This window comes from Halichoeres trimaculatus, unplaced genomic scaffold, assembly GCF_033239565.1.
Source record: "Halichoeres trimaculatus isolate MK-OKI-2021-1 unplaced genomic scaffold, fHalTri1.1 fHalTri1_scaffold_4, whole genome shotgun sequence".
In the NCBI taxonomy this organism is placed as follows: Eukaryota; Metazoa; Chordata; class Actinopteri; order Labriformes; family Labridae; genus Halichoeres; species Halichoeres trimaculatus.
The window spans coordinates 5,067,567-5,093,694 of record NW_027437182.1 but is presented as its reverse complement, the minus strand read 5'-3'; the positions used below and the strand labels follow the sequence as shown (position 1 = coordinate 5,093,694).

Sequence of the window (26,128 nt, the reverse complement as noted above, 5' to 3'; positions counted from 1 at the left end):
AGGGTAAAAAAAAAATCCAAGAAATTAAAATTATACGAAAACACATTTCCCTTGTTTTCAGCTGGGAAGAAGGAAATCGTGTCAGTTATGTGAAGCATTTCTGTCTGTTTTGATCCTCCACCCGCCCCACGCTGAAGCTGATCACGTGATCCGTGCGCCGTCCAATCCCGTGCCAGAAGAGCGAGGCTCGTAATTTTGAACAGACGGGAGCAGCCAGCAGCAAACCAGCAGCAGAGCGGATTACTCCCGAGTTATGGATATTATTCTGCCCTTGTCAGCGAATTAAACCCGGCAGTGCTTTTCTTTCTACTTATTTGTTTTATTTAGCATTATGAGCTCTCATGTTATCACTCCTGGACCGTACCGAGCCACAAAACTGGTGAGTTTCTGTCTTTGAGGTGGCTAACGGCTAGCTTTAACGGATTGGAAAACACAGTTAACGTCAGCTCCTAGGCTGTTATCCGGTTCAGTTTGAACACTGAAGAGCCAATACCGAGTGTAATTACAACCGAGTAAAGTGTCAAAATGAAACTAGTCTTTGCTGTGACACAAAATACTTGAAAGCATGACTTATTGGATGTGTTAAAACGGGGGCTGTGCACCCAAATTCTTCGTGTTTGGGAGATTTTGATAGCATCCTTGTATTATTCTCAGGTAGTTAATCTCTTTGTTTTAAGATTACAGTTTCATGGACATCATGAGAAGACAGGCTGTTGGATAATTTCCCATTTTAATACAATACATAATATTCTTACACACTTAAATCGTTTTATACACAAGTATTAACCCTTAATCTGCTGTTGAATGTTTATTTGGATCCCCATTAGTCACTACCTAAGTAGTAACTACTCTTCCTGGGGTCAAGTTTACATTGGTTAGAGTGTTTTTGACTAATGAACGAGTGATTTTTTTTACTAGTTTATATCACTAGAATCAGATCCAGAATTATCAACTGCTAGTTTTTACATTTCAAAAGATAAGCCTTGTTCTCATGATGCAAACCGAGAAAAACAAATAGCATTAATATAATGATAATTAAGTAAAACAAACTGCTTGAAGTGTTTGCTTTCAGAATATGAAACATATTATATATGTACTAAAATGAGATTAACATATCCACAGAATAACTGTCAAAGTGGGAGTTGTGCATGAATGTATATGACATGTGGTTGACCATTTTGTGGATTGTGTTTTTTACATAAATATAAACAGGAATACCACTTAAAGGTGCAAAAACAGTAAGCATAAAAAAGGAGCAGGTTGCAGACTTAAAATCTTCAGAAACTTAAAAGAAAGGTACGAGTTTGTTAATGGAAATGGCCAGGAATAGTCAATATGTAAGCAGGTCAGGAGCTACTCGTACAATCTTTGTTTATTGTCTTTTAAATGATGCAAATGTGCATATCTGTGCACTTGTGACACACAGTGTAGGTTGTATTTTGACTCTTTCGGATCACTTATTACTGGCATGGATCACATTTTTAGCACAGCAGGTAGAAGAGCAAAAAAGTGCCTGATGTCTTGTTAGTGAATAGTTTCTCTCCTCAAAAGTTTCCGGCGTGTCAGGAAACCCTTTCAGACACAAGCTGAAAACTCAGGTTAGAGTCAACTGTGATGTTTGTTTTGCTGTTTGCATGTCGACTTTAATCTAAACTTCTCATTTCCTCTTTAAGTGGAATGAGGTGACTCGTTTGTTTCGGGCCGGTATGCCCGTAAAAAAACACCGCCAGAACTTCAGACACCACACTTCCTGTTTCACCGCCTCTGCCGCTGTAGACTGGCTGCACCAGCTGCTCCGCAACAACAGCAACTTCGGTCCGGATGTCACCAGGCAGCAGACCGTGCAGCTCCTAAAGAAGTTTCTGAAGAACCATGTGATTGAAGATGTGAAGGGCCGCTGGGGGACGGAGGACCTGGAGGACAACAACACACTGTACAGGTACACTGGAGAGAAATCGGATTGTGGCTTGTACTCCATAACGTCAAACAGTTTATATCAACTCTTTCTTTTCTTCCTTAGATTCCCCTCCACTTCTCCTCTGAAGCCCATTCCTCGTGCCCCTCAAGCCTCAGCCTCTGGCTCCATAAAGAAACGACCTTCATTCAGGGAAAAGGACGTTTTCTCCAAATTCAGGAGTTCCAGGAAGCATGACAGGGAGACTCAGGTTAGTCAGAGGGGAAATAGCTCATAACATCCATGTTGTGTACATTAACACCTGAAACATTGATGTTTTCTCTGCTTTCTGTGTCTTACAGGAAAATGTAGATCCTGCTCTCCAAGCAGAGGGTGACGATCAGTCAGCAGGAGAGAAGCAGACACAGAGACGAGAGCTGACGATGCAGGATGAACGGGAGATATGGAAGGACATCACCCTGACTCAGTACAGTCAATCACATATATATATTTTTTTGTTTTCTAGTAGATGATGACGAAGAGTGTTAAGCTAATCATCGTGTGTTGTGTTTCAGCCTGCAAAGGATTCTGGGTGTTGCTTCTCTGGATGAAGTTTTGGACCATCGATATGTCAACCCACAGAACATCATCCACAATATGACCAAAGTCAACAAACATGGAGTGGTGACGCTAGACGACAAAACAAGTAAGTTGATTTATCAACACTGAACTGTAATATCACAAGAAAGCAAAAAGAAATCTCACTCATTTCTCTGTTTTGACTCTCTGTTTGAACACATTGTTTGAGATGAATTCAAATATGGTGGAGATAAAGTCAGTAACTGGCGAACATTGCTTGGAAAATAACTGCAGTGGAACACATGACTTCAATAATTAGGCCTCTGCTGTATTTCAAATACAAACTGTATCCAACAACCAGTCTAACCTGTTGATCCTCCCTTCAGATGACCTCCCACACTGGGTTTTGTCTGCGATGAAGAGTCTGGCCAACTGTAAGTATCAGGAAACTACTTTAAAACCAATGCACCCATCCTTTATTTCAGGGGTTCTTAAATTTCTCTTTTTAGCAGCACACATTATGAAAAAACATACTAAGGGGTGGCAATTTGCAAAAAGTTGTGTCATTATCGTAACATTGATTAGTGTGATATCAATGTTTTGTAATAATTAGGGCTGTCACTTTAACACATTAATTAGATGAATTAATTACACTGCAAATTAATGGGATATAAAAATTAATGCAATTAACTCATTAGCTGCCAGCCATTTTCAGAGCATCTTTAACGATCTTTCAAGACCCAAATAATATTGTATTCTTTGACTATGTGAACACCAAAATTACCTAAGAAGAGTGGAGTCTCTTCTTTCATGTGTCTTTCTGTTTTTGATTCTAAAAACAGACAAAACACAAAACACTACTATTTTTTTTATTGCGTTCATCCCGGGCGCTCCATCCTTTGATCCTTATCATGATCTCCGTCGTCTTTGCTCACGATGGTGCCGCTCTTTCTCTCTGAACTACCACGACACATCCTCAGTTGGAGCGTGAGCTGCCTGAACTTTTCTGACTTGCAGCGTCTCGCTATGTCTCTGTCATCTCTCATCTTCTCCTCATATCCATGCTGAGCTCTCATCCAAAGAGCACACCGCTCTCACACACAGTAGTTCACGAGCAGGATTTTGATCAACAAGCTCCGCCAGATCCCGCCTCCCCCCGCTGAAAAACACAATTTACTTCCATAGATGCAGTAAACGGTTTCAATAAGATAGAAAAAAATGTGGATTTATAAATCTTCTCTTCTTCATGTATGAATCGGATTAGTCATGCACTACAATTTTATTATGTCGTAGAACTTGAATTCTTCATTTGGGGACCTTAAGCAGATATGAGATTAAAATATGATTAATTAGATTAATTAATTATAAATCCTGTAATTAATTCGATTTTTTTTATTACCTGACAACACTAGAAATAATGTACTATATAGTACTTTGCAACAATAGAATTAGGGTACATTTATACTTTCAAAGTAGTTTGTTTTAACTTTGAGAAAAGTATTGGCTCTGAGATGTATTTTGTTTGTGTTTTTCATTTCTATCATTACCCACTATGAGGTGATAGACATATCAAGATCATATCAGAATTGATTGTATGGAACAAAACGAAAGTGGGCAGGAGTATTAGAAAAAAATGCTGAGTTTGCTCAGTTTGTTGATGTGCTTTTTCAATGATATAGCACACTTTTACAAGTGTTTTAAATTATTCAGCAGACCCCCAAACTATGGGTCCTGGCTGGGACCCCACTTTGAGAATCACTGCTCTATTTGTTCACTAGTTCTTTTAGTGATTTCTGTAAAAAATCAGTCACTCAGTGTGCTCAAACCTCCTTGTTCCATCATCACAGACTGATGAAATCAAAGCTCACCTGTCCCCCAGGTGTCTCTTGACACAAGATGATCTGTGGTCAGTTTTCTGCAGTGTTACATGCTGCGTAAACATCAGCAAAATCTGCTTCTGACCAAGGAACATGTTCTCCATTAGGGGGCGATATGGAGAAAGTATGCCAGGATGTTTTTAAGGCAGAATCAGGATCTGGATTTTATTTTTAAGACTGTTTTGATGTGAATACAACATTTGAGCCCCAAATATTTCTGAACCTGCACTCTGAACTATTTTTCTGCAACATTTAATAACTTTTTTACTAATTTTTTTTGTGTTCTCTGACGTTTGAATTTTCACATCCTGGTAAAAAGCATCCATTGAAAGACGTCACCTGCAAGAAAAACTCTGGTTTTGTTTGTGCTCTTGACAGAAAATGTAAATGTAACCTGTTGCTTATTTTTCAGGGCCAAAGTACGACAGCGCGCAGCCCTCCTACCCCGGCTTTGAGAGAGACGTCTTCAAAACTGTGTCTGATTACTTCTACAGTCTCCCACAGCCGTTACTGACATATGAACTTTATGAACTGTTTATCAACGTCCTGGGTAAGTATCATGGGCTCTGCCATCTTTTGTGACTCTTGAACACAGAAGTTAACTTTGACGTAGTAAGACCAGATTTTAATAACTTATAAAAGATATTTTATTTATGGATTAGAGTCAGTTTATACCTCTACAGGGCCAAACTTTTGGTTGGATTTACAGTAATCTGTCACCACCAAAACTGAACAGGACTCCAAGACCAACAGAGTCTCCAAAATATGTCTCCATCAGTTGTTTTGCAGATGCCCTGTTTTTTAAATGATGCTATGGAGACTCTGACTCATAAGACCGTCTGCAGGATCTAAACGCTCAGTCCTGCTCACGTGCTGCTAACAGGCTTCTGTTGACATTTCTTCTGTTTGTGGACTCAGTGATATGAGCTGCTGAACTCTCTGTGTGTGGTTGCCTGTTACGTGTTGTCTCTGACCAGCTTGTGTTTCTGTAAATGTTTGAACTAACTCAACCCTCTCCCTCCTCTTCGCTGTCTGCTTGCACTGACACTCTGCCTGCATCGCCTCACTCCTCTCTCTGCATCCCCTCTCAGTGTTTTGTGGGTACGTTGCAGCGCCTGCCTCACACCAACGCGGGAAACGCAAGAAGCACGACCTCCCCTCAGTTCCTCCTCCAGCCAAAGCATCTTTCCGCTCCACGGAGTGTCTCCTCCTGTCACTGATCCGTCAGGGGACATGTGACGAGACAGAGTCGCCCATGAGGGACGTGCTGGGTGGGAAGCTTCAGTCCAGGATTGCGGCACTGAGAGGAGGTGGAGGTGAGGGTCAGTTAGGGGGAAGCTGCATCAGCCTGAGTACGGTAGTGTCTATGAGGCCTCGGACTAGAAGCTGTTCTCTGGAAACCATCCTCGACGACTCGGCTCCTCTCACTCGCCAGCAGCTATTCCTCTCCAACGACAGCCTGGCGTCCTGCTCTCAGAGCAGCAGGAGCCAGGAGGACAGCCCTGTAATCACAACTCCACACACTCCTGTAGATTTTCAGTCTGTTTCCAAAACTGCTCCAGGAGTCCAGACGAGAAGGAGACTGTCTGTAGCTTCTTTCAGAGGGGTGTCAGCCCCACAGAGGGCGCGTCCTTTACGGCCTCGCAGCGTGGGCAGCTGTTTGGACATTGTTGTGGAAACAAGAGAAGAAGATGTCAAAGAAACCAGCAAGTTGCACGACCGAGCAACCAGCTGCCTGAACGTTAACACTCCTGCACACCTGCATCACTCCTCTTCATCATCACGCTCCCGTCTGCTGTCCTCATACCGTGCTCCTTCTTCCTCCCTCCATTCTGTCTCCTCCTCTTCCTCTGCTACCACCAAAGCACAAGGGTCTCACCCTCCTCCAGCACCCAGCGGGCCCAGACCCGCCGCCAGCACCTCTAATCTCAGGACGCTCTCTGCACCCGCTGTTGTCCGACGCTGCCTCAGCTCTCTGGATCTGTCGAGGCAGTCTCGACCTGTCTCGCTGCTCAAAAAGCCTGTCTGTGTGCCCGCCAGCAACTCCCAGCCCCCTCAAACCAAACCTGAGCAAAGTAAGACTCTCTCCCCCTTTACCTGTCCGTGTGTGTGTGTGCATGTCTAATCACACTAACCCCATCTAACATCTAACCAACACAGGTACGCAAAGCTTTAACTTAGAAATACCTCAGGGAGGGTCACTTTGAGATCTCATTGAAGGAGAAGTGAGTTGAGGTGTATTTTTTGGCTCCTGTGTTATTTAACATGTCTTAAATTCCAGTGAATAAACTGTCAGGAGAATGAAAGATGATCCTCATGGGAACCTAGATTTGACCGTTTCGGTGAACATCTCCTTCTAACTTGACTTTCTTTAGCTTCTTATGTCCTCTTTACGAAGTGTCAGAAAGTGTTGTGAAAAATTAGCTCTTTAGTTATGATGACTGATGCGTTAAGTGCTTGAAACAGAGACAAAGAACCTGTCAGGCTAGAATCTGGACCCTGGATGGGTAACTGATCAAAAATGTTCTCAAAAACTGATAGAAATACAAAGTCATTGACTGTTAGGAGATTTCATTATCAGGCTACAAACTCTACTGAGCCGTAGAGCCTAAGTGCTGAATCTAGAGGTGTAAAAATAAAGTGTATTATTAGGGTCCAATAAAGGTCTCCATAGGAAGACCTGCTAAGAACTAAGGTAAACTCTGAGCTCTGTTTTTTCAGTGTCTGGTGCCTTTTGAAAAAGCTGATTTATAATTGGCACTTAAGCTGCGTTTCCACCAAGCAGACCAGTTCAGTTCAAATTGGTAAGACGCGCTTTTTGTGGTGTTTCCACTGACTCATCCCGGGATAGATCCCTAAAAACTGAGACGAGCCGGCCTACTTTTATAGGACCCTTGCGTATGGGTGCCAGACTGAACCGATCTGCTCTCTGAAGGTGGAGCAACAACACTGCAGACCGTTGATTGGTCTAAAAGAATCATCACTTAGCCCGACAGCGGCTGCATTTCTCCTGGTGGCACACAGACTTCTCTGAAACAAAGCTTGATTGTTCTTTGTATCAAAGAGCTACATGTCAATCACAGCGAGGACAAAATGCTGCATGTCTTCCATCTGTGCTCTTTGTTTACTGTGTTGCATTTTTCTTCTTCGTTGGATTTAATAGCGTGGTAAACTGCTACGACGTCACGCTATTGTTTAACAGCTGTAGCTTCCGGCATCCAGCTTACACGCTGCCCACCACGAGAGGGCACAGTTTGTTGTGGAAACGCAAACGAGATCATGCTTAACTGTACCAAACCGTCCCAAACCATACTGAACCAAACCAGACTGCTTGGTGGAAACGGGGCTTTTAATTTGGTGAATTTGCTCTTGTGTAAGCCACAGTGTTCCCTTCTACTGAGCTATTTAAGTAGATTAAAGATGGAGTATTGTGCTGCTTTTGTCTTTATTCTGTCTCTCTAGTCTTTAAGTAGAAGATTTTTTCCCACACCTGTGTTTTAGAAAACTCTTTTTTTAGCCTCAGTCTGAAACAAGTCTCTTTAGGGCTCCTCACTCCATAAACCCACTTCAATCTGACTGACCAGCCTGCTACAGACCTGCTTAGGGCAGAGCTAAGTGGCTTAAGGCCTACTCTGCTGACATGTCAAGTGGGAACAAAGTGTCAGAGCATTCCATGGTTGAACGTGGCACAAAAACTAAAAGAACAAAGATGCCTGCACATTGTGCTGCATATGGTTGAAACACAGAAACTAATATCCTTTCATCATTTATATACATATATATTGTTTTAAATCAAATGTTCTGTAATAATATCTTGTTTTGACAATGACAATCAAGTAAACTACATGAAAATCGAATGTGAAATGAGCAAGTTAGGATTTATTTTCAATGCACAAGCATTGTCTTTAATGGCAACGTTGCCCCCACCAAAATGGCTGCCCTGTAGACATGTCGCTTTGCGGGCTGCTACAGCACACTGATGTATCAAATTTTTTTGATAAATATAAGTTTTGTGAAAATCTGGTGCTACTTTTAGAACGGAGTGATCAGTTTGCAGATTCATGGATTTCTACAACATATTGTTACTTTAGATACATGTTTGAAATATGAGAAAGCAGAATAACGCCTCTTTAAAACCAGTGGAATTCTTCTTGTGCTGGAAAATTACTGTTAGTAACGCAGATTCTGGATCCGGGCCATCCTTCTTATGTTATCCCTCGACATAGGCTGCTTCGTCTCTAGAGTGTTACCCAACTCATCTTTCACCGTAGCTGTAGTTCATTAATCCTGTCATCAAACCATTCATCCATCCATCTGTTTGTCACATCTAGAGAACATGTTGTAGCAGTGATGGATGAATGTGACCTCATGGAGTGATTCTTTGTTTCCGCACTGATTACCACAAAGATCCCTCCTCTCTGTAACTGTTGCTGTGTGTGTGTGTGTGTGTGTGTGTGTGTGTGTGTGTGTGTGTGTGTGTGTGTGTGTGTGTGTGTGTGTGTGTGTGTGTGTGTGTGTGTGTGTGTGTGTGTGTGTGTGTGTGTGTGTGTGTGTGTGTGTGTGTGTGTGTGTGTGTGTGTGTGTGTGTGTGTGTTGATGTAGGCCTTCTCCAGCCTCACTGTGAACGTGTTGCCATCGAGGCCCTGCAGCTCTGCACTCTCCTCCTCCCCCCCTCGTCCCGCAGGAAGTTACAGCTCCTCATGAGGATGATGTCACGCATCAGCCAGAACGTGGACATGCCCCGTCTCCACCAGGCCATCGGCACCAGAACGCTGGTTAGCATCACTCACAAACATCCAGTCAAATACAGTCTTACCTTCCGGTCCCTGCACTGATTGATCTGTGACTTTTTCTGGTTCCTGTTCCAGATGGTTCACACGTTTTCAGGCTGTGTCCTGGGCAGCGCTGTGGAGTGTGATCTGGATGAGCTGTTGGCAACCAGACTGGTTTCCTTCCTGATGGACCATCAACAGAGCATCCTCTCAGTCCCAGAGTACCTGCTCAGCGCCATCAACGACCACATACAGTTCCTACGAACAGTCCAGGTGCACCTTCATCCTCCTAAAAGGAAGCTCTTTTTGCCTGATCCCAGAGATCATCAGGTTTTTATTTGTATATAAACATTGTTTACTCTCTCTGCTCTCAGGTTCCAGTTGATGGTGTAGCCAACGCTGACCCCAGCGATCCAGTTCTTGCTCCGATGCCCATCTACGCCTTCTGCCATCAGATCAGCGGCGCTGAGTTTGAGCAACAGAAGCAGGAGTCTTCTCAGAAAGCGATGGAGGAGCTGCTGGAGATCCTGCTGACAGACCAAAGTATGAGTGAGAAGGACAGGCGCAAGAAACTCAAGCAGGTACAAAAAAATGACATTATACACAGGGCTCGAGACTGCTACCATTTTTTCAGCATGTGCGAGTAAAATTTTCACATGGTCGCGTTAGTGCGGCTGCATATATCTTAATGCTTCCTCTTTCACAGTCACTGTTCAAGACATTGTGGTTTGAATTCTCCCTCTCTTTCACTGGCTCAGTCAGTCTCCTCCACCTGGACTCTCCTGTTCTGAAGAGAGAGCACCATCGCGTACACGTGCAGCGCGTATGCACATCACACACCAAAGACAGACAGAACTTCACAACAACACGCGTTTTACTATTTTATCGTCAGCCTTCTTCTTAAAGTGATAAAATTCACACTGCTCTAAACTTTCCTCATTGAAGAGGATGCTACGTTAGAGCATGTTGGAGCTTTTAACCAGTACAAAAGTGACTCGTGACATGTAAAAAAGAAAAAGAAAAAAAGAAAACAAACGCAAAAAAGAAAACAGCTGAGGCTCTGATAGACTCTTTCTTAACAAGTGCTGCACAGTTATCTGTCTCTGTCTCTGAGGTCTCCTGCAGCGTCTTTGGATCAAACCAACTAAGAGAGAGGGGGTGGATGGTTTTTGAGTTTCGATATAACACCCAAGTACATGACTTGCTCTGACTTAGAAAAATATAAGAGATCACAGAAACATACTTAAAATTGGGGGATAATCAGGAGAAATCACAAGCCAGGAGACCAGCGGGAGAAAAGGTTTAAAAAATGGGAGACTCCCTCCATATTCAGGAGTGTTGGCAGTCTGCCAGCACTCCAATTGGTAAAAGTGAGTTCACGTATGAAAGACTGACAAGGACAACAACTAAAGACATTTTATCCATCATTTTAGGTTATTTTAGTCAATTCACTGAAGAATTTCAGTGATTGTTTTATGAAAAGCCTTGTTTTTATTTTTCATTTCAACAAAAATGCTTTGTTAACCAAAAGAACCCTGCATGTTTTGTTGTCTTCCTTTAAAGTTACATAAAGTAAATAACCTGTTTTGTCGACTAGTGCTTGTTGCAAACTTCATATATACAATAAAATATTTAGCAAAATCATATAGTGCGTCCTAAATCGCATACTTCCATACTCAAATACTCAAAATTTTGAGTATACTGCGTCGAAATGAAAAACAGTATGCATAGTATGCGAGAAATGAGTATGCAAAAGTACCAGGATGATGTACTCAAATCGGCCCGGATTTTGAGTATGCAGCTGTGGACACTTAACGCACTCATTTCATCCTCTGGCAGCAATGTATGAATGTAAGGTATTGATGTTGTTTTTTACACGTGTTGTTTCCACCAAGCACCATCAGCTGTCGACGTTGTGTATGTGGTGTGACTTTTTTTTGTTTGTTTTGTTCTGCGAATGATAGGCTATGCCAGTGTTTCTCAAATCTGGTCCTGGGTACCCCCTGCCCTGCATGTTTTAGATGTTACCCAACTCCAACACACCTGATTCAAATGATCAGCTCGTCATCAAGCTCTGCTCGAGCCTGATAACGAGCCATTCATTTGAACCAGGTGTGCTGGAGTGAGGTAACATCTAAAACATGCAGGGCAGGGGGTCCCCAGGACCAGGATTGAGAAACACTGGGCTATGCTAATGCTAGCTGAGCTAACAGCTATCTCAAATGCCAAAGCTCATTGGGCTAACAGTTACCGGGGCCCTAGCATTACCCGGTGAACCAGGTAAATATGAATGAATATTTTGCAGTAGCTCATTTTACCACTAGGGGGCCCATTGGACTTTTGAAAAGGGTTTCTGAGCAGAGATTCATTTATGTTTCTAAAGGTCTTTTGAGGTCATTGGGTCCAAATGCAGCCACTGATTGTTTGACTGACTAAAACACAGGAAGCAGCTTCTCAGCTAGCACTCACAGCTAACAGGAATTGTTATTTTTTTGTTTTTCATTTTTGAGAGATGGATCCAGGTTGTCTCTGAAAGGGCACCGATCTTCTCTGAGGCAGAGAGAATCCTCAGGAAATGCCTTAACATTAAACGTTATCCCAAAAATCACACTGTCTTTCATTTTAGTTTCAGAAGCAGTACCCAGACATCTACGACCGGCGCTGTCCCCCCTCAGACAGCGAAAACAACAAACCAAAGATCAAACCTCCTCTCCTCAACATCAGGAAAACCAAAGCTTTCAGCATCAGGAACTAACCGGACTGTGCAGATAAAGCTACAGCACGTTTGTGGCGATGATGCTGCACTATTACTGCACTGGGACTGAAATCCACTGCTCTCTGCAGCTTTTTCATGTTACATTGTTCATTTTTTAACCTGGTTTTAGTCTCTTTATGTTTGTGAATGTGTATGTGTTCTCGTGAGCGTGTGAATATGGAAAGCTGAGTACGATGAAGGCAGCATCATGTTAACTCAAACACATTTTATGAAGCAGGGTTTTATTTTTGTTTGGAAGTTGTTAGATATTTTTATAGTAGTTCAACTTTCTCTCAAACTGTTATATCTGTGTTCAGGGTGCATTCTGGGAGGAAAATTAAAATTCGGAGATCACTGGTCAAACTGGGAAAGATTAGACTTTATTTATATGAGTGATATATGGGAAATGTTTGCTTTTAGTGTTTTATTTTCATGTTTTTAGAAACCTTATTTCACGTTATGAGACATATCTGAAATCTTATTTGAAATGCTCTCTGAGCCTCTGTTTTCTGTTTTACTTCTTTCATCTCTTGTGTGTTTATTCCTTTTTTTAATTATCATATTTGGCTTCTTTGTTTTCCCCTGCTTACTTCATTAACTAGCGATATCTTGCACTGGATTTAGGCGTTGTGAAAGGCTTATACCAGTCACCTGAAAGGTTAATTTATCCATATTTAATTCTCCCTTTAGAAGGATAAATGAGACACTTGTCATGTTTAGCTTGACTCGAAATGTCCCGCTGCCCTTTTAGTTTATATTTATCTTATATGAAGTATTATTTCTGATGTTTGTCTTTACCTCAGATCATTTGTTTGGTACGTTTGCGTGTTTGTGATCAAATGTGCACCTGACAAAGAGTTTTACACATGAAGTGTGTATTTTACACCCACACAGTTCCTCTAAATTGTTTACTATGCAAACCCTGGGAAATAAACCTGTTAAGCTGTTCTATTTAAAGCGCTTGGTCCTGTGTCTTTGACATGTGTTTGTGTGTGATATGAGATGAGGTGATGAGTCATGAAGGGATATCTAGTTTCAATTTAGATGAGAGATGAGTTGAGTTGGTGGTGCCAAACCTATATTGTTCCCTACAATTTGCTGCAACATGAAAAGTATAAAAGCAACATCACACTCAATACCTATTTCATCTGTTCTTACATTCTTGAAAAAGAGGAGTATTAAACCTTTATTAATTAAAACAGAACAGTCAAGTTTTTTTACACCAGTTAAGGGACAGTTAGCATTCTTTTCAAAAGACATTTAGATACGATTTTGGGGATTTAAACAGGATGAAACCAGATTTGTAAGACCTGTGTCCATTGACTTTGGTTTTGAACGGGTAATGACCATTTTCAAACCAAATTAGCTGATTTTAACCAATGTGCTAACAGAACTAGCACTTCAAAAACAATTTCAGAACATCTCCACAAAGATATGAGGATTAGGTCAGCTGAATACATTTTTTTTGGCCTGTGTAAACCGAAAAAGCCTAACTGAAATAAGTTCAGTGTACAACTTGCGTTTGATGCATTTACTAGCCCCTGTAGTTCTCAAACACATCATAAGTTGCTGTGTGAATATATGGTTTATTTATTTAAAACATAACATTTAATACTTATTTTAATTATATTTGGCTGTTGCCGAAAAAAACGTTAAGTATAATATTAGTTATCACTGAAATCAATGCCGTTTTGTAGTGTTTAAAAAAAAATATAACTGTAAATCCCCAGCCGTCCATGAACGACGCGATAGCAAAGACGTTACTGTCAACGGCTGGCGAGTGAGTGAGTAGTGTCCGAAATGTCTGTTTAATTTAGCTGATTGAGTGGACTAAATAGTCCATCTAATTCACTATGTAGTGACAGATTTTTCATGAATTTATTTATGTTCGTTTCGTCATTTCCGGTGAGTGTGTCATATGGTGTGGCGAAAGTGCACAGGTTTGAAGAGTCAGAGAGAAAGTGTTACAAGATATTATTTCAGTACCTCAGTTAAAAAAATAAATACATTAGATTTTTTTTTTATCAGCTTTGTTTATTTATTTATTTTTTTGTTGAAGTGTAAATTTCAGATATTCTGGTGCACCCTCTTTACCAGTAGGCGGCGGAAATGCACCACTTTGCTGTTTCCCGACAAATACTGCCCAAAACAGAAGAAGAGAAAGTTTGACGACTCGGTGAAAGGAGGCTGGAAGGAGGAGATTTACCCTGGATAACTGCACAAAGTTGGTGTATTACACCTCAAATTAGCCTTTTCGTGTTGATAATTTTGCTCTGTGTGCGTTTTTGTGATGACACCATGCAGCCTTTGGATTCATGCGGAAGGAAACGAAACCTGTGCATCTTACTCACCTTCCAAACCTGGGGTCAGGCATGCTCCCCTCCATTTGGCGGCAGTTTGGGTTTGGATTGAAGTCCCTTGTACTTGTCATCAGAACCGGAGATCAAGATCGGAACCAGGGGCACCCATCTGGCAGACAGTAGTACCACCAACGCCGGGGCTGGTAAGTAACCCATGGTTTTCTGTGTTTATGGTTTGTTGGAAACGTGGTGTTTGTGAAGGGCTTTTGTTACGGAGCTGTGTGTTTTCGGGTGCTGCTTGTTGCTGCAACACACCCGAAATGACCTCGGCCCTAATCCTCTAGACTCTAAATGACCTACAAAAGCAAACAAGACCATCAGTATCAATGTTAATTAATCCTTTTTTTTTTGCCAATAAATAATTTCTGTAAAACACTGCTGGGGGTAGGTGTCAGAGTGAGTTCCCTCATGGATGAAAAAGCCCTTATTTTATATGTTGCAAATATATATTTCAATTTGTGCTGAGAAATAACTTAGGGGTGAATTTTGAGTTAAAAAAACATGCTCCAAAAAAGAAAAGATGCTTTGTCTACAGGGGGCGCCAAAATCAACACAAACCTTTAAGTTATTCTGAGGAGCTTTAAAGTCAAAATAAAGTCTGTTTCCCAGATTTCTGACTTTAATCTCACAGTTGCGCCTTTTTAGTCAAAATTGAAAAATTGATAACGCTTTGAACAGAAGCTACGCAAACCATTTTGTCTCCTTTAAATTTACTTTTAATTTTTATTTCTTAACATCCTCCATCATGAGTTTGTCAGCCTACACAGAGCAGGATTGCACAAACGCTGCATGACGGATGACTCTTCTTTTAACCCTTTATAATTCAACTATTCCTCTTAATCCCCTGTGTCATCCTTCTATTCAGCGCTCTCGTTTCATTCATCAAAATGACGGAGGGATAAAAAAAGGCCAGACATGGTTAATCATTCCTCTCCCCCTCCTCTTCTTCTCTGTCCCTCCTTCCCCCCTTTTCAACGTGAGCCAATTAAAATAGTTTCTGAGTGTTTTCTGAGGCTGTCTGGAACTAATTACTGGTGTTTTGGATTCTTTCTACATGCAGATCCACGTAAAACAGAAGCAGAAGAAAAACTGCAGAATCACTGACTGTGTTTGAACACATCCTGGTAGGTGAGGGAGTGTTTGTGTTCCCAGGTTGACAAAGAAGTTGTTTTGAGGCCCGGAGAACATTCTGCGAGGAGCCGAGGGCCAGAGGCCTGAAAGGAAGGAGACAAAGATGGCTTGTTCGGCTCGGGATAAGACCAGAAGAAGAAGAGGAGGAGGAGGAGAGGAGAGGAGCAAAGGGCTTGAGAGGAAATCAGGGGAGAAGGAGAGGGGGATACAGTGGAGAAAGTGAGGAAGGATGGAAAGGGGGAGGATGGGAGGAAACGAGAGGAGGGAGGAGTGGGCTGAGTTTCCATCCCTCACCGCAGGAAATCTGTGTTTGGTTTAAATGCCAGCCAGAGTCTCTTTACAGGCTGAGTGTGTGTGAGTGTGTGAGGAGAAAATACAGCAGCATGGGCAGCCGGTGAGTCCAACTTTACCTTTCTTTACTTTTGTGCGGGAGACAAACTTTAAGGAAGTGAATTGTGACGTTTCATCTTTTCTTTAACAGAAGAAAAAACGAGAAAGTCAAAATATGCATGATGCAAGTTTCCCTGAATGTTTCTTCCATAAATGGGTGAAAAAAGTGAATGAGCTTTGGTTTAGAGCTGAAAGATTTGCAGTTTTACTTTGAAAGTCCAACTCATGTTTAACTGGAGAGTATTCGGATGTTTTGTTTGTGACTGAAGGGGAAAAATACAGAGAATGGAGCTGACAGATGACAAAACAAACCTCACCACGTGGTCTGTTCAGGAGCTTTTCTGCAGCTTTTCATAATTCTTCACAAACTTCTTTTTCTCTGAGCATAAACTTTGGATTTTTAAGGCTTTATTTCATGATGCTCATCCAGCAAAATCTACTAAAGATACTCTCTTGTTACAAAAGAAGGTAAATTAAAAAAAGCTTTTAGGTTGTGTTTTTTGGTTGTGACCAAGCATCAGTAGTTTAAGGTTTCTGTCCTCCTTAGGTCAACATAAATATATTAATAGCTGAACAACAAATAATGGATTAAAAGAAATTAAAAAGGAAAAACAAAGTTCATATTTTGACAGCAATTAAAACTCAGAAACATTTGCACCAATGTTTCCAGTAACAGGATCTAAACCTTGTGTCGCTCATTGTGAGCTGAGTAAGGGTTAGTAATCAACCAATCAACCCATAAATTTGTATATACATTTTATAAGAAAAGCGTATAGGGCACCTTATAGTAGACAAACAATTCAGGAAATATTCTGAATGCATCATTTGAAGTTACCTTCAACTTTTTTATTTTTGGGTCACTGTAGTTGCACCATAAATAAATCATTTGTCCAACTTTGGAAGTGAATTTTCTCCTAAACTTGGTTTCTGTTTTTCCTCCAGTGTTGAGCATCCTGCTGGAGGCTACAAGAAGATCTTTGAGACGGTGGAGGAGCTGAATGAGCCAATACCTGCAAAGATCAAAGGTACTGTAGGAAAAGAGCAATAAGATTTTTAACATTTTAGAGAATTAAATCTGTTAAGATTTAGTTGTTTTGTAACAATAGTAGGGATGCCCCAATACAGATTTTTTTTTACTCCTGATTCAATCCGATTTTTCGTTTTATGTTTTGCTGATACTGATCGGATACCTACAATTTAAGACCCTTAAAAATAATGCAACCAGTATTACATACAGTGGGGAAAATAAATTGGCACACGTCAACTTTTTTCTCATCACATTTATTTCCAAAGCTGCAATTCAAACAAAATTTCTACCAGACATTGGTATTAACTCAAATAATCCACACATGAAAAGAAATCACAATGTTCAGGTCCATAAATAATGCTTATGTGGAATTAAGTACGATAACACAGGAAAAAAGTGTTGAACACACCATGGAAAGGCTGTATACTTTGGCAAGGAAATGCACCATACCAACCCTAACCCAGCCCTGCTCCAGAAAGACTTGGAGGCAGCAGGTACAATTGTTACAGAGAAAACAATAGGCAATGCACTCCACCGCCATGGCCTCTATGGACGCTCAGCCCACAAGACTCCATTCCTCAAGAAAAGGCATGTTGAAGCTGGTTTAAAGTTTGCTAAACAGCATCTTGACAAGCCTGTAGAATACCGGGAGAATGTTGTCTGGTCAGATGAGACCAAAACTGAACTTTTGGGCTGTCATACTACAGACCATGTTTGGAGGAGAAATGGCACTGCACATCAGCCAAAAAACACCACACCAACAGTGAAATTTGGAGGTGGAAGCATCATGGCATGGGGTTGTTTCTCATCTCATGGTGTTGGCAAACTTCATATAATTGACGGAGCAATGAATGGAGCCATGTATGGGGAAATTCTTGATCTGAATCTGCTGCCATCCACCAGGATGATGAAGATGAGACGTGGCTGGACCTTCCAGCAGGACAACCATCCAAAGCACACGGCAAAGTTGACTCTCAAATGGTTTCTAAAAAAGAAAATCAATCTGTTAGAATGGCCTAGTCAATCACCTGACTTCAATCCAACTGATCATTTGTGGAAAGAACTAAAGAAAAGGGTTCACCAGAGGGCACCAAAGAATATTCCAGATTTAAAGACAATCTGTGCAGAGGAATGGGCCAAAATCACACCTGAGCAGTGTGGGCCATTAGTTCAAACATACAAGAAGCTTCTGGAAGCTGTCATTGCAAACAAAGGTTTCTCCACTAAGTATTAGATGAGTCTCAGTTAGCGTGTTCAATACTTTTTTCCTGTGTTATCGCACTTAATTCCACATAATCATTATTTATGGAACTGAACGTTGTGATTTCTTTTCATGTGTGGATTGTTTGAGTTGATACCAAAGTCTGGTAGAAATTTTGTTTGAATTACATCTTTGGAAATAAATGTGATGAGAAAAAAGTTGACGCGTTCAATACTTATTTTCCCCACTGCATATCAACTATAAAGATTTATATTTTCATTATTTGACTTCTTAAAGTGTCATAAAGTTGAATCATCCGGACATGTTTTTGTGTGTTTGCAGGTAGGATACCGTCATGGCTGGGCGGCAGTCTCCTCCGGATGGGTCCTGGTCGTTTTGAGATTGGCGATGAACCTCTCCTTCACCTGTTTGACGGTCAGGCTGTCATCCACAAGTTTGACCTGAAGGAAGGTCAGGTGACCTACTACAGGAAGTAAGAACTCTCACCTGAGAAGCTCAACTGTGAGGTTTATGAAATGTTTTCTTCAGTTCTTGGCCCAGTGTGGGCGTCAGGAATTTTTAGGGGAGTTTTCAACATTGCAGCGTTGGAAATTTTCATTCTTTTCAGCTGACGACGAAAAAATCTGGCTCCTTTTTATCATTTTGGTGCAGATCCAGATCCTGATACAGATATTTTACCACATCTGATTTCTGTTTGCAACTGAAGAAAACATCTGACTTTGGAGTCGTCCAAACTGGGATGTTGCAAGAGCAGATTAACAGTACTGGAGTAGAGACACACAGCAGCTACAAACCACAAAAATCCTTCCTCTGCATCTTCCAACTGCTGGAGAGATGTTTTGTTTATGTTGCACAGTTAGTGAAGGGTTTAATGGATGTCATATTTACAGTGATTTACAGTTTGATGACTGTGAAATATTTTCTAGATTTATGCTTCTTCTCATCATCGTTTCTGCTCAGGTTTATCAGGACGGATGCGTACGTTCGTGCCATGACAGAGAACAGAGTCGTCATCACGGAGTTTGGGACAGCGGCCTACCCAGACCCCTGTAAAAACATCTTCTCCAGGTAAATCTCACTTGAAAATATCAATTTTAGATTTTAAAACACCACTTTTTTATCTTCACTCCTTATTTTTTGTTTATCATACGCTGATTCGTGCACCTCAGAAGATTTAAATGATAGAAAATATTGTTAATGCAGCTGGAAATCCCTGTGTAGTAAGGACACACACTGATATAACACTGGTGCAGCAGGTGGTGCAGCTAATGTGAGGCAGGTTTAGATTTTTGGACACACTCTCGCCCTCAGTGTCACCCTGAAAACAGCTGCTGAAGCTCTGTTTGGATTTAAATAAGGAGGCGATGAAAAACACCTGTTGGACATTTCTGGCTGGGTGTGTTTTAGAGGTTTATCTCTGTGCGTCAGCTGTTTTTTTAATTAGGTTAAATAAGCTTTAGACACACATGCATATTGATTAAAAGTGTTTGATTACATTAGAAACAAACTGATCTGCTCGTCTCTGCAGGTTCTTCTCTTACTTCAGAGGCATGGAGGTGACTGATAATTGCTTAGTGAACATTTATCCAATCGGCGAAGACTTCTACGCTGTCACAGAAACCAACTACATCACCAAAGTGGATCCTGATTCGCTGGAGACTCTGGAGAAGGTGAGAGCTGATTGGCCGATGACACACTGACTCTTTGAGTTGATAAATCATTTTATTGTTTTATTGTTGTGACGATTGTGTCTTTGAATTTTCAGCTCTTCATGTATTGATGTTATTTTTATCAGTTGACAGATAAAAACAATGATATAAAAAATGCTTTTCGACATCTCTGCATTGATTCCTATGTACGGAAGCCCAATTCTGCCTAGTAAAGTTTTAATATGAGATAATAAGTCAAAATTAAGAGAAAAAAAGTAAATATATTTTTTTTTACCAAAAGTCATACTTTGGATCTAATTATTTTGAATTTTCTCATACTTTTGATTTAATACCTTGATATTTGGTAGTTTATCTAATAGTTTCAACCAAACTTGTCAGTTTTTTCAGTCAATTTTGCCTTTTAATTTCATGATGCCATCATTTTTCAAAATTTATTTATTTTTTCTCATTATTTCAGTAAAGTGCCTCATAATTTTGATATTATATCTCAAAATTTCTACCTATTATCTAATAATTTTCATTTTCAATCATATATTTTTATCAAATTCTGAATTTCAATTCAGTATCTAATAGTTGTGACATCATTCTGATAATTTATTTTATTTTATTTTTTTTTATTTCTGGATGAGAATCATTTAGCTTGTAACTGAGTCCTTTTATCCTGTGTTCTTGACTAAACAAATTTAACTCAATTTACTTTTAATTTGATGTAATAAAAAACACATTTTAAAAAAATATTTAATTTATTTGATATATTTGTTTATTTATTTTAATTCAATCTTTTTAAAATACCTTTTTTTTTCTTTTTTTAACTTTTAACCTAATTTTGACTTCTTATCTCAGGATTTTGCTTTTATTTATTTTTTATTTTTCCTTACCTGGCAGATGCAGGCTCCCATACCTTTGTCACTCTGTACCTCTGATCGTATAAACCGTACTTGTACTTGTCTTCCTGTATTTGTAAACCAGGTGGACCTGTGTAAGTACCTCTCAGTGAACGGGGTGACGGCCCACCCCCACAGGGACAAAGATGGTTCGCTCTATAACATCGGGAACTGCTTTGGTAAAAACATGAGTCTAGCTTATAACATCGTGAAGATCCCTCCTGCTGAGGACGGTGAGCTGCTCTGAAGTTAAAGGAAACTTTAATCAATATCAGATGAAGATTTTCTGTCGTTGTGTGAAGTTTTAGATTGTTATTCTGAATCACTTCAACCTCTTTCAGCTCAGATTCTCATGTTACGCACACACAAAGAAAACAGCAGTATTTATGTTTAAATGTTAATGTTTCCCTCTGTCTGGTCTCAGGTGAGTCAAACCCTCTGGAGAAGTCTCAGGTGGTGGTTCAGCTGCCCAGCAGTGAGAGGTTAAAACCCTCCTACATACACAGGTGCACACTTTCTTCCACTCCTCATAGAGATATCATCACAGCATCAATTTATCCCTCAAAAAGTTTCCTCATCTTCTCATCTTCACGTTTTTCATCTTGTTTGTTTTTCTGTGTGAAGTTTCGGCATGACGAAGAACTACTTTGTGTTTGTGGAGCCGCCTGTGAAGATCAATCTGCTGAAGTTCCTCTCAGCGTGGAGCATCAGAGGAACCTCGTACATGGACTGCTTCGAGCCCAACGAGACGATGGGGGTAAGTCAGATGCAAGAAGAGTGGGATGCTCATGCTCATGGTGTTGACGAGATAAGAGAGAAAATATGTTAAAAAAAGGTGCTGGGAGCTGTATTTCAGACACATCATGCTGCATGCAGAGGGATTTCACTGTTAATATCTCAGATTAATTAAAAAACAAGATCCTTACATAAGATCAAACAACCACAATGGCTTACAAATAACCCAAAAGTATCATTAAACAACCAAAAGATTTACTTCATGTCTGAAAAAAAAGGTTGCCAATAATCCACAAGGATGTACGACTCAGCAGAGATTTTTTATTTGACAAAATGACCACAAAAAGAATCACAACAGTTATGAAATATTGAAAGGGGTCAAAAGTCACCTGGAAGAGGAAGAAACAAACCTCAAAAATTCCCTGAAAATGCCAGACACAGCCTCATTCAGTGTAAGCTCATTCACAGAGCTCACTGGACCAACGACAGGTTATACAAAATATAATATAATACATAATATAATACAAAGATGTGAGCCCTCTCTGTTTGAAATACATATGTATGTGTATAAGAGTGTGTGCATATGTATGTATACTTTTTGTCATAGATACCTGAGTATTAGATTTTGCTATGTATGTATGTGAATTTGCATTTGTTCGGTTTGTCTCGCCCCTGCCTGTACAGGAGGCACATGTGGCTTTTAAAGTCCTACAGACTGCTGCACAGTTTTTCTTTTTTCTCTTTTCTCCTGAATCAGGTTGACCTATTATTGGTTGTGTGTATAATGTAATCAGTTATTTAGTTATTCATAATTATTTTTCTATATTTTTTATTTCATTTTATTGTATTTTTTTCCCCTTTTTTTCTTTTTTTTCTTTATATTTATATCATGTTTCCTAAATGAAATTCACATGCACAATTATTGTTATTATTATGCAACTTGGAAATCTCAAAAAAAAAAAAAAAAAAAAAAAATCCCTGAAAATTCCTGAGGCCACACTGTGCCAAAACTATGGAAGAGGATTAGGGCCACTGCAATAAAAAAAAAAAAAAAAAAAGAAACCAAATTATTTTTTTACTAATTTTTCTGAGAAAAAAGTCAGAATTTTTCTCAAAGTTCTGACTTATAGCTCAGAAAAAAAAGATTAGATAAAAAAAATTAGACTTATTGTTTATTTTTAATTCAGACTTTAATCTCAGAATTTTAACTTTTTTCCCTCAGAAAAAATGGTATTAAAAAAAAAAAAAATTGGACATATATATTTTTTACTGGTCCTAATCATCTTCTGAACAAACAACCTACACCAAAAACTTAAGGAAACATTTTAGAATATTTGTTTGAAATTCTTCTCAGAATAGGAAAAAGAAATAGAGGATAAGGCCTTGAAAACGCACTAAAGCGACCACATGCAAAGACACAAAAAACATAAAAATTTAGGCATTAAAGTTGAACGGTCTTTCCTGGACGGTCTGTTGACATGCTCTTATGTGTGTGTCCTTGTGTTTATGTGTGTTGTAGACCTGGTTCCACTTGGCCACCAAGGACCCTGGAAATTATCTGAGCAGCCACAAGTTCAGAACGTCAGCGTTCAACGTCTTCCACCACATCAACACGTACGAGGAGGAGGAGGGGTTCATCGTGGTCGACCTCTGCACCTGGAAAGGGTGAGTGTGACCCTGTGTGTGTGTGTGTGTTTTAAGAACTGTACTTTAGTCTCACCTGTGTCTCCACAGTCACGACTTTGTGTATAACTACCTGTACCTGGCCAACCTGAGGGAGGACTGGGAGGAGGTGAAGAAAGCGGCGATGAGAGCTCCTCAGCCTGAGGTCAGACGATACGTTCTGCCGCTGGATATACACAAAGTAAGTCCAACACAACGTGCACAAATCAGGATTTTTGAGCTGAAAGAGTATTTTTACTCTCTGTTTGTGATTTTTTTTCCAATAAGAGCCTCTTTTCTCCACTTTTTTCTCTGTGTTTTCAGGAGGAGCAGGGGAAGAATCTGGTGTCTCTGCCATACACGACGGCTACTGCTGTTCTCCGCAGTGATGGCACCGTGTGGCTGGAACCTGAAGTCCTGTTCTCTGGACCCAGACTGGGTAACACACACACACACAGCCACATTCACATACAGATCTTTAAAGCAGAGGCTTCATCTTTTCTGACTATTGAACTTCAAAATTTCTCTACGTCCAATCTTCAAAAAATGCACCAAGTGTTGAAGCAAAAAGCAAGAATCAGGGGACAGCAAAGTGGGTCTCAGTGCTTGAGCATTTTTTGACGTTTTTCAACATTTTTAATCATGTAAATGACCTTCAAGACAACCTTACTCTCTTTCACAGTTATTAATTGGCTGTTTGTTAAGATATTTTTGTAATTAAAGGTCGTCCTCCTACATATGTCTCCATCCAACACACGGGAGATGCACACACAAAGGACAGTCCTTGACATCCTGAACTAAGAGAAATAAATCTCTAAGTGTGGGTTTCACTGGTCCAGGAGCACATCTTGCTGCTGTAAGAGTCAGCCTCACTTCTGATTCAGATGCAGGTGGTTCAAGGCTGTTAGTATCAGGAACTCCACTGATCCACTACACATGAAGTCCCTCACTAAAGGCACAGAGGACTCCAGAGACCTTTGTCTGCAGGACTTTCAGAAAACTCTGTGTCTGCAAACTACTGTCAGACCATTTCTAATCTAATATAAGTATATAACACAGCGGGGAAAATAAGTATTGAACGCGTCAACTTTTTCCTCATTACATGTATTTCCAAAACTGCAATTCAATGAAATTTTTACCAGGCATTGGTATTAACTCAATACCAAAATGAAACCACGACATTCAGGTCCATAAATAATGATTATGTGGAATTAAGTAAAATAACACAGGAAAAAAGTATTGAACACACCATGGAAAGGCTGTATACTTTGGTAAGAAAATGCACCATACCACCTGAAATCTGTCAGTAATTATTACTTGAACTTTCAATTAGTGCAAACCAACATCTGCTGGGCTAGAGCAAATTGATGGTCCTGTAAAAAAGGTCATTTTTTCACCAAGCAGTTAAATACCACACACCTCATGATGGGTAAAGGCAAAGAGCTCTCTGAAGACATTCACAACCTGATTGTTGCTCAGCATCAGAATGGAACTGGTTACAGAGTTATATCAAAGCTCCTGAATATTCCAGTCAGCACCGTTGGGGCCATTATTCACAAGTGGAAGAAGCACCACCTTACCATCAACAGGCCACGCACAGGAGCTCCTTGAAGATTTCTGACCAGGGAGTCAGAAAGATAGTCAGAAGAGTACTCAACGAGCCAAGGACCACCCTGAAAGTGCTCCAGAGAGACTTGGAGGCAGCAGGTATAATTGTTACAGAGAAAACAATAGGCAATGCACTCCACAGCCATGGCCTCTATGGATGCTCAGCCCGCAAGACTCCATTCCTCAAGAAAATTCATGTTGAAGCTGGTTTAAAGTTTGCTAAACATCATCTTGACAAGCCTGTAGAATACTGGGAGAATGTTGTCTGGTCAGAAGAGACCAAAACTGAACTTTTGGGCTGTCATACTACAGACCATGTTTGGAGGAGAAATGGCTCTGCACATCAGCCAAAAATCACTGATCCACTTGTGTGGATTATTTGAGTTAATACCAATGTACGGCAGAAATTTTGTTTGAATTGCATCTTTGGAAATGAATGTAATGAGAAAAAAGTTGATGCGTTCAATACTTATTTTCCCCCTCTGTAAGAGACGCATCAAACTTCCCTGAAAACAAAGACTAAAAAAATTTTAACCGACTTGTTTCCTGATGAGAATCTGGGCTTTGTTCAGTCCTGATTTAAACACTATGCAAACTTTATTTCTCCACATTTCTCTCTGTTTCTCTCAGCCTTTGAGTTCCCTCAGATTAACTACTCCCAGTGCAGCGGAGAGAAATACTCCTTCACCTACGGCCTGGGACTGAACCACTTCGTACCTGACAGGGTGAGAGCCTGTCCAGAAGCAAACCCTGTCAGTCTCCTTTGAGATCCAGGAGGTTTTTCTGACCCTAATGTTTCTGTTGTTAACGATCCTGTAGATAGTGAAGCTGAACGTTCAGACCAAAGAGACCTGGTTGTGGCAGGAGGAGGACTGCTACCCTTCAGAGCCGCTGTTTGTCCCCAGACCTGGAGCCACGAAGGAGGACGACGGTAAAGCTCACAAAATAAAAGCACATGCACAAACAAACATCAAGATTATTATTACAAGAGATCAGCTTGAAGTGTGTGTTTCAGGTGTGCTGCTGAGCATCGTGGTGAAGCCTGGTGCAGAGAGACCGGGATCCCTCCTGGTGCTGGATGCCAAGAGGCTGACGGAGGTGGCGCGGGCGGAGGTTGAGACCATCATCCCTGTGACCCTGCACGGCCTGTACAAACCATGAGCCTCCATCCTTCACCGCTTCATGAAACTGACTGAGATGTGCAAGAATCGTTGGCATCAAGAAGTAAAAAAACAATGTTTATGACTTAATTTTCCCCTGCTGATCTGCATGAAGAGTTTTTTTTTTGGAGGATGTGTATTTAAATCCTCTTTGCTCAAGGCTATAATCTCTATGAGCAGTATCCAACCTCTGTGTTTTTGTCTGTGTTTGCATGTCTTCAAATGATGGAAGGACAAAGTCTGAGAGTTCAGATTTCGGACTTTTTGAGGACTTTGATTTTAAACGGGATGAAAATTTCCTTTCACATTTCTTGATGTGAAGCTCATTTTTTTAAATGTCTTAAACTTTATATAAATGTTTCTGTAACAGGTGCATGAAACAGCCTGTCAGGCCTCATAATC

General features: G+C 40.5%; 2 protein-coding genes across 3 annotated transcripts; both read left to right on the top strand.

Moving 5' to 3' along the window:
• The first annotated feature begins 213 nt into the window (after positions 1–213).
• On the top strand, positions 214–12,816 carry depdc1a (DEP domain containing 1a). 2 transcript variants are annotated; one of them, XM_074669227.1, is made up of 12 exons: positions 214–379; positions 1,674–1,939; positions 2,021–2,165; positions 2,257–2,381; positions 2,470–2,600; positions 2,860–2,907; positions 4,763–4,900; positions 5,463–6,425; positions 8,953–9,125; positions 9,219–9,395; positions 9,497–9,703; positions 11,749–12,816. In XM_074669227.1, exons 1-12 carry the CDS (start codon positions 332–334, stop codon positions 11,875–11,877), a joined length of 2,550 nt encoding a protein of 849 aa, XP_074525328.1. In that variant the 5' UTR covers positions 214–331; the 3' UTR covers positions 11,878–12,816. The 2 variants fall into 2 exon arrangements, with proteins under 2 accessions (XP_074525328.1, XP_074525327.1); XM_074669226.1 differs by having other exon boundaries at positions 5,442–6,425.
• A 2,823-nt stretch (positions 12,817–15,639) lies between these two features.
• Positions 15,640–26,110, top strand: LOC141789055 (retinal Mueller cells isomerohydrolase-like). Its single transcript, XM_074668336.1, has 14 exons — positions 15,640–15,762; positions 16,701–16,783; positions 18,329–18,479; positions 18,968–19,075; positions 19,536–19,677; positions 20,647–20,794; positions 20,986–21,067; positions 21,186–21,318; positions 22,816–22,961; positions 23,031–23,160; positions 23,283–23,397; positions 25,197–25,291; positions 25,386–25,497; positions 25,582–26,110. Exons 1-14 carry the CDS (start codon positions 15,752–15,754, stop codon positions 25,725–25,727), a joined length of 1,602 nt encoding a protein of 533 aa, XP_074524437.1. The 5' UTR covers positions 15,640–15,751; the 3' UTR covers positions 25,728–26,110.
• Positions 26,111–26,128: the final 18 nt, after the last annotated feature.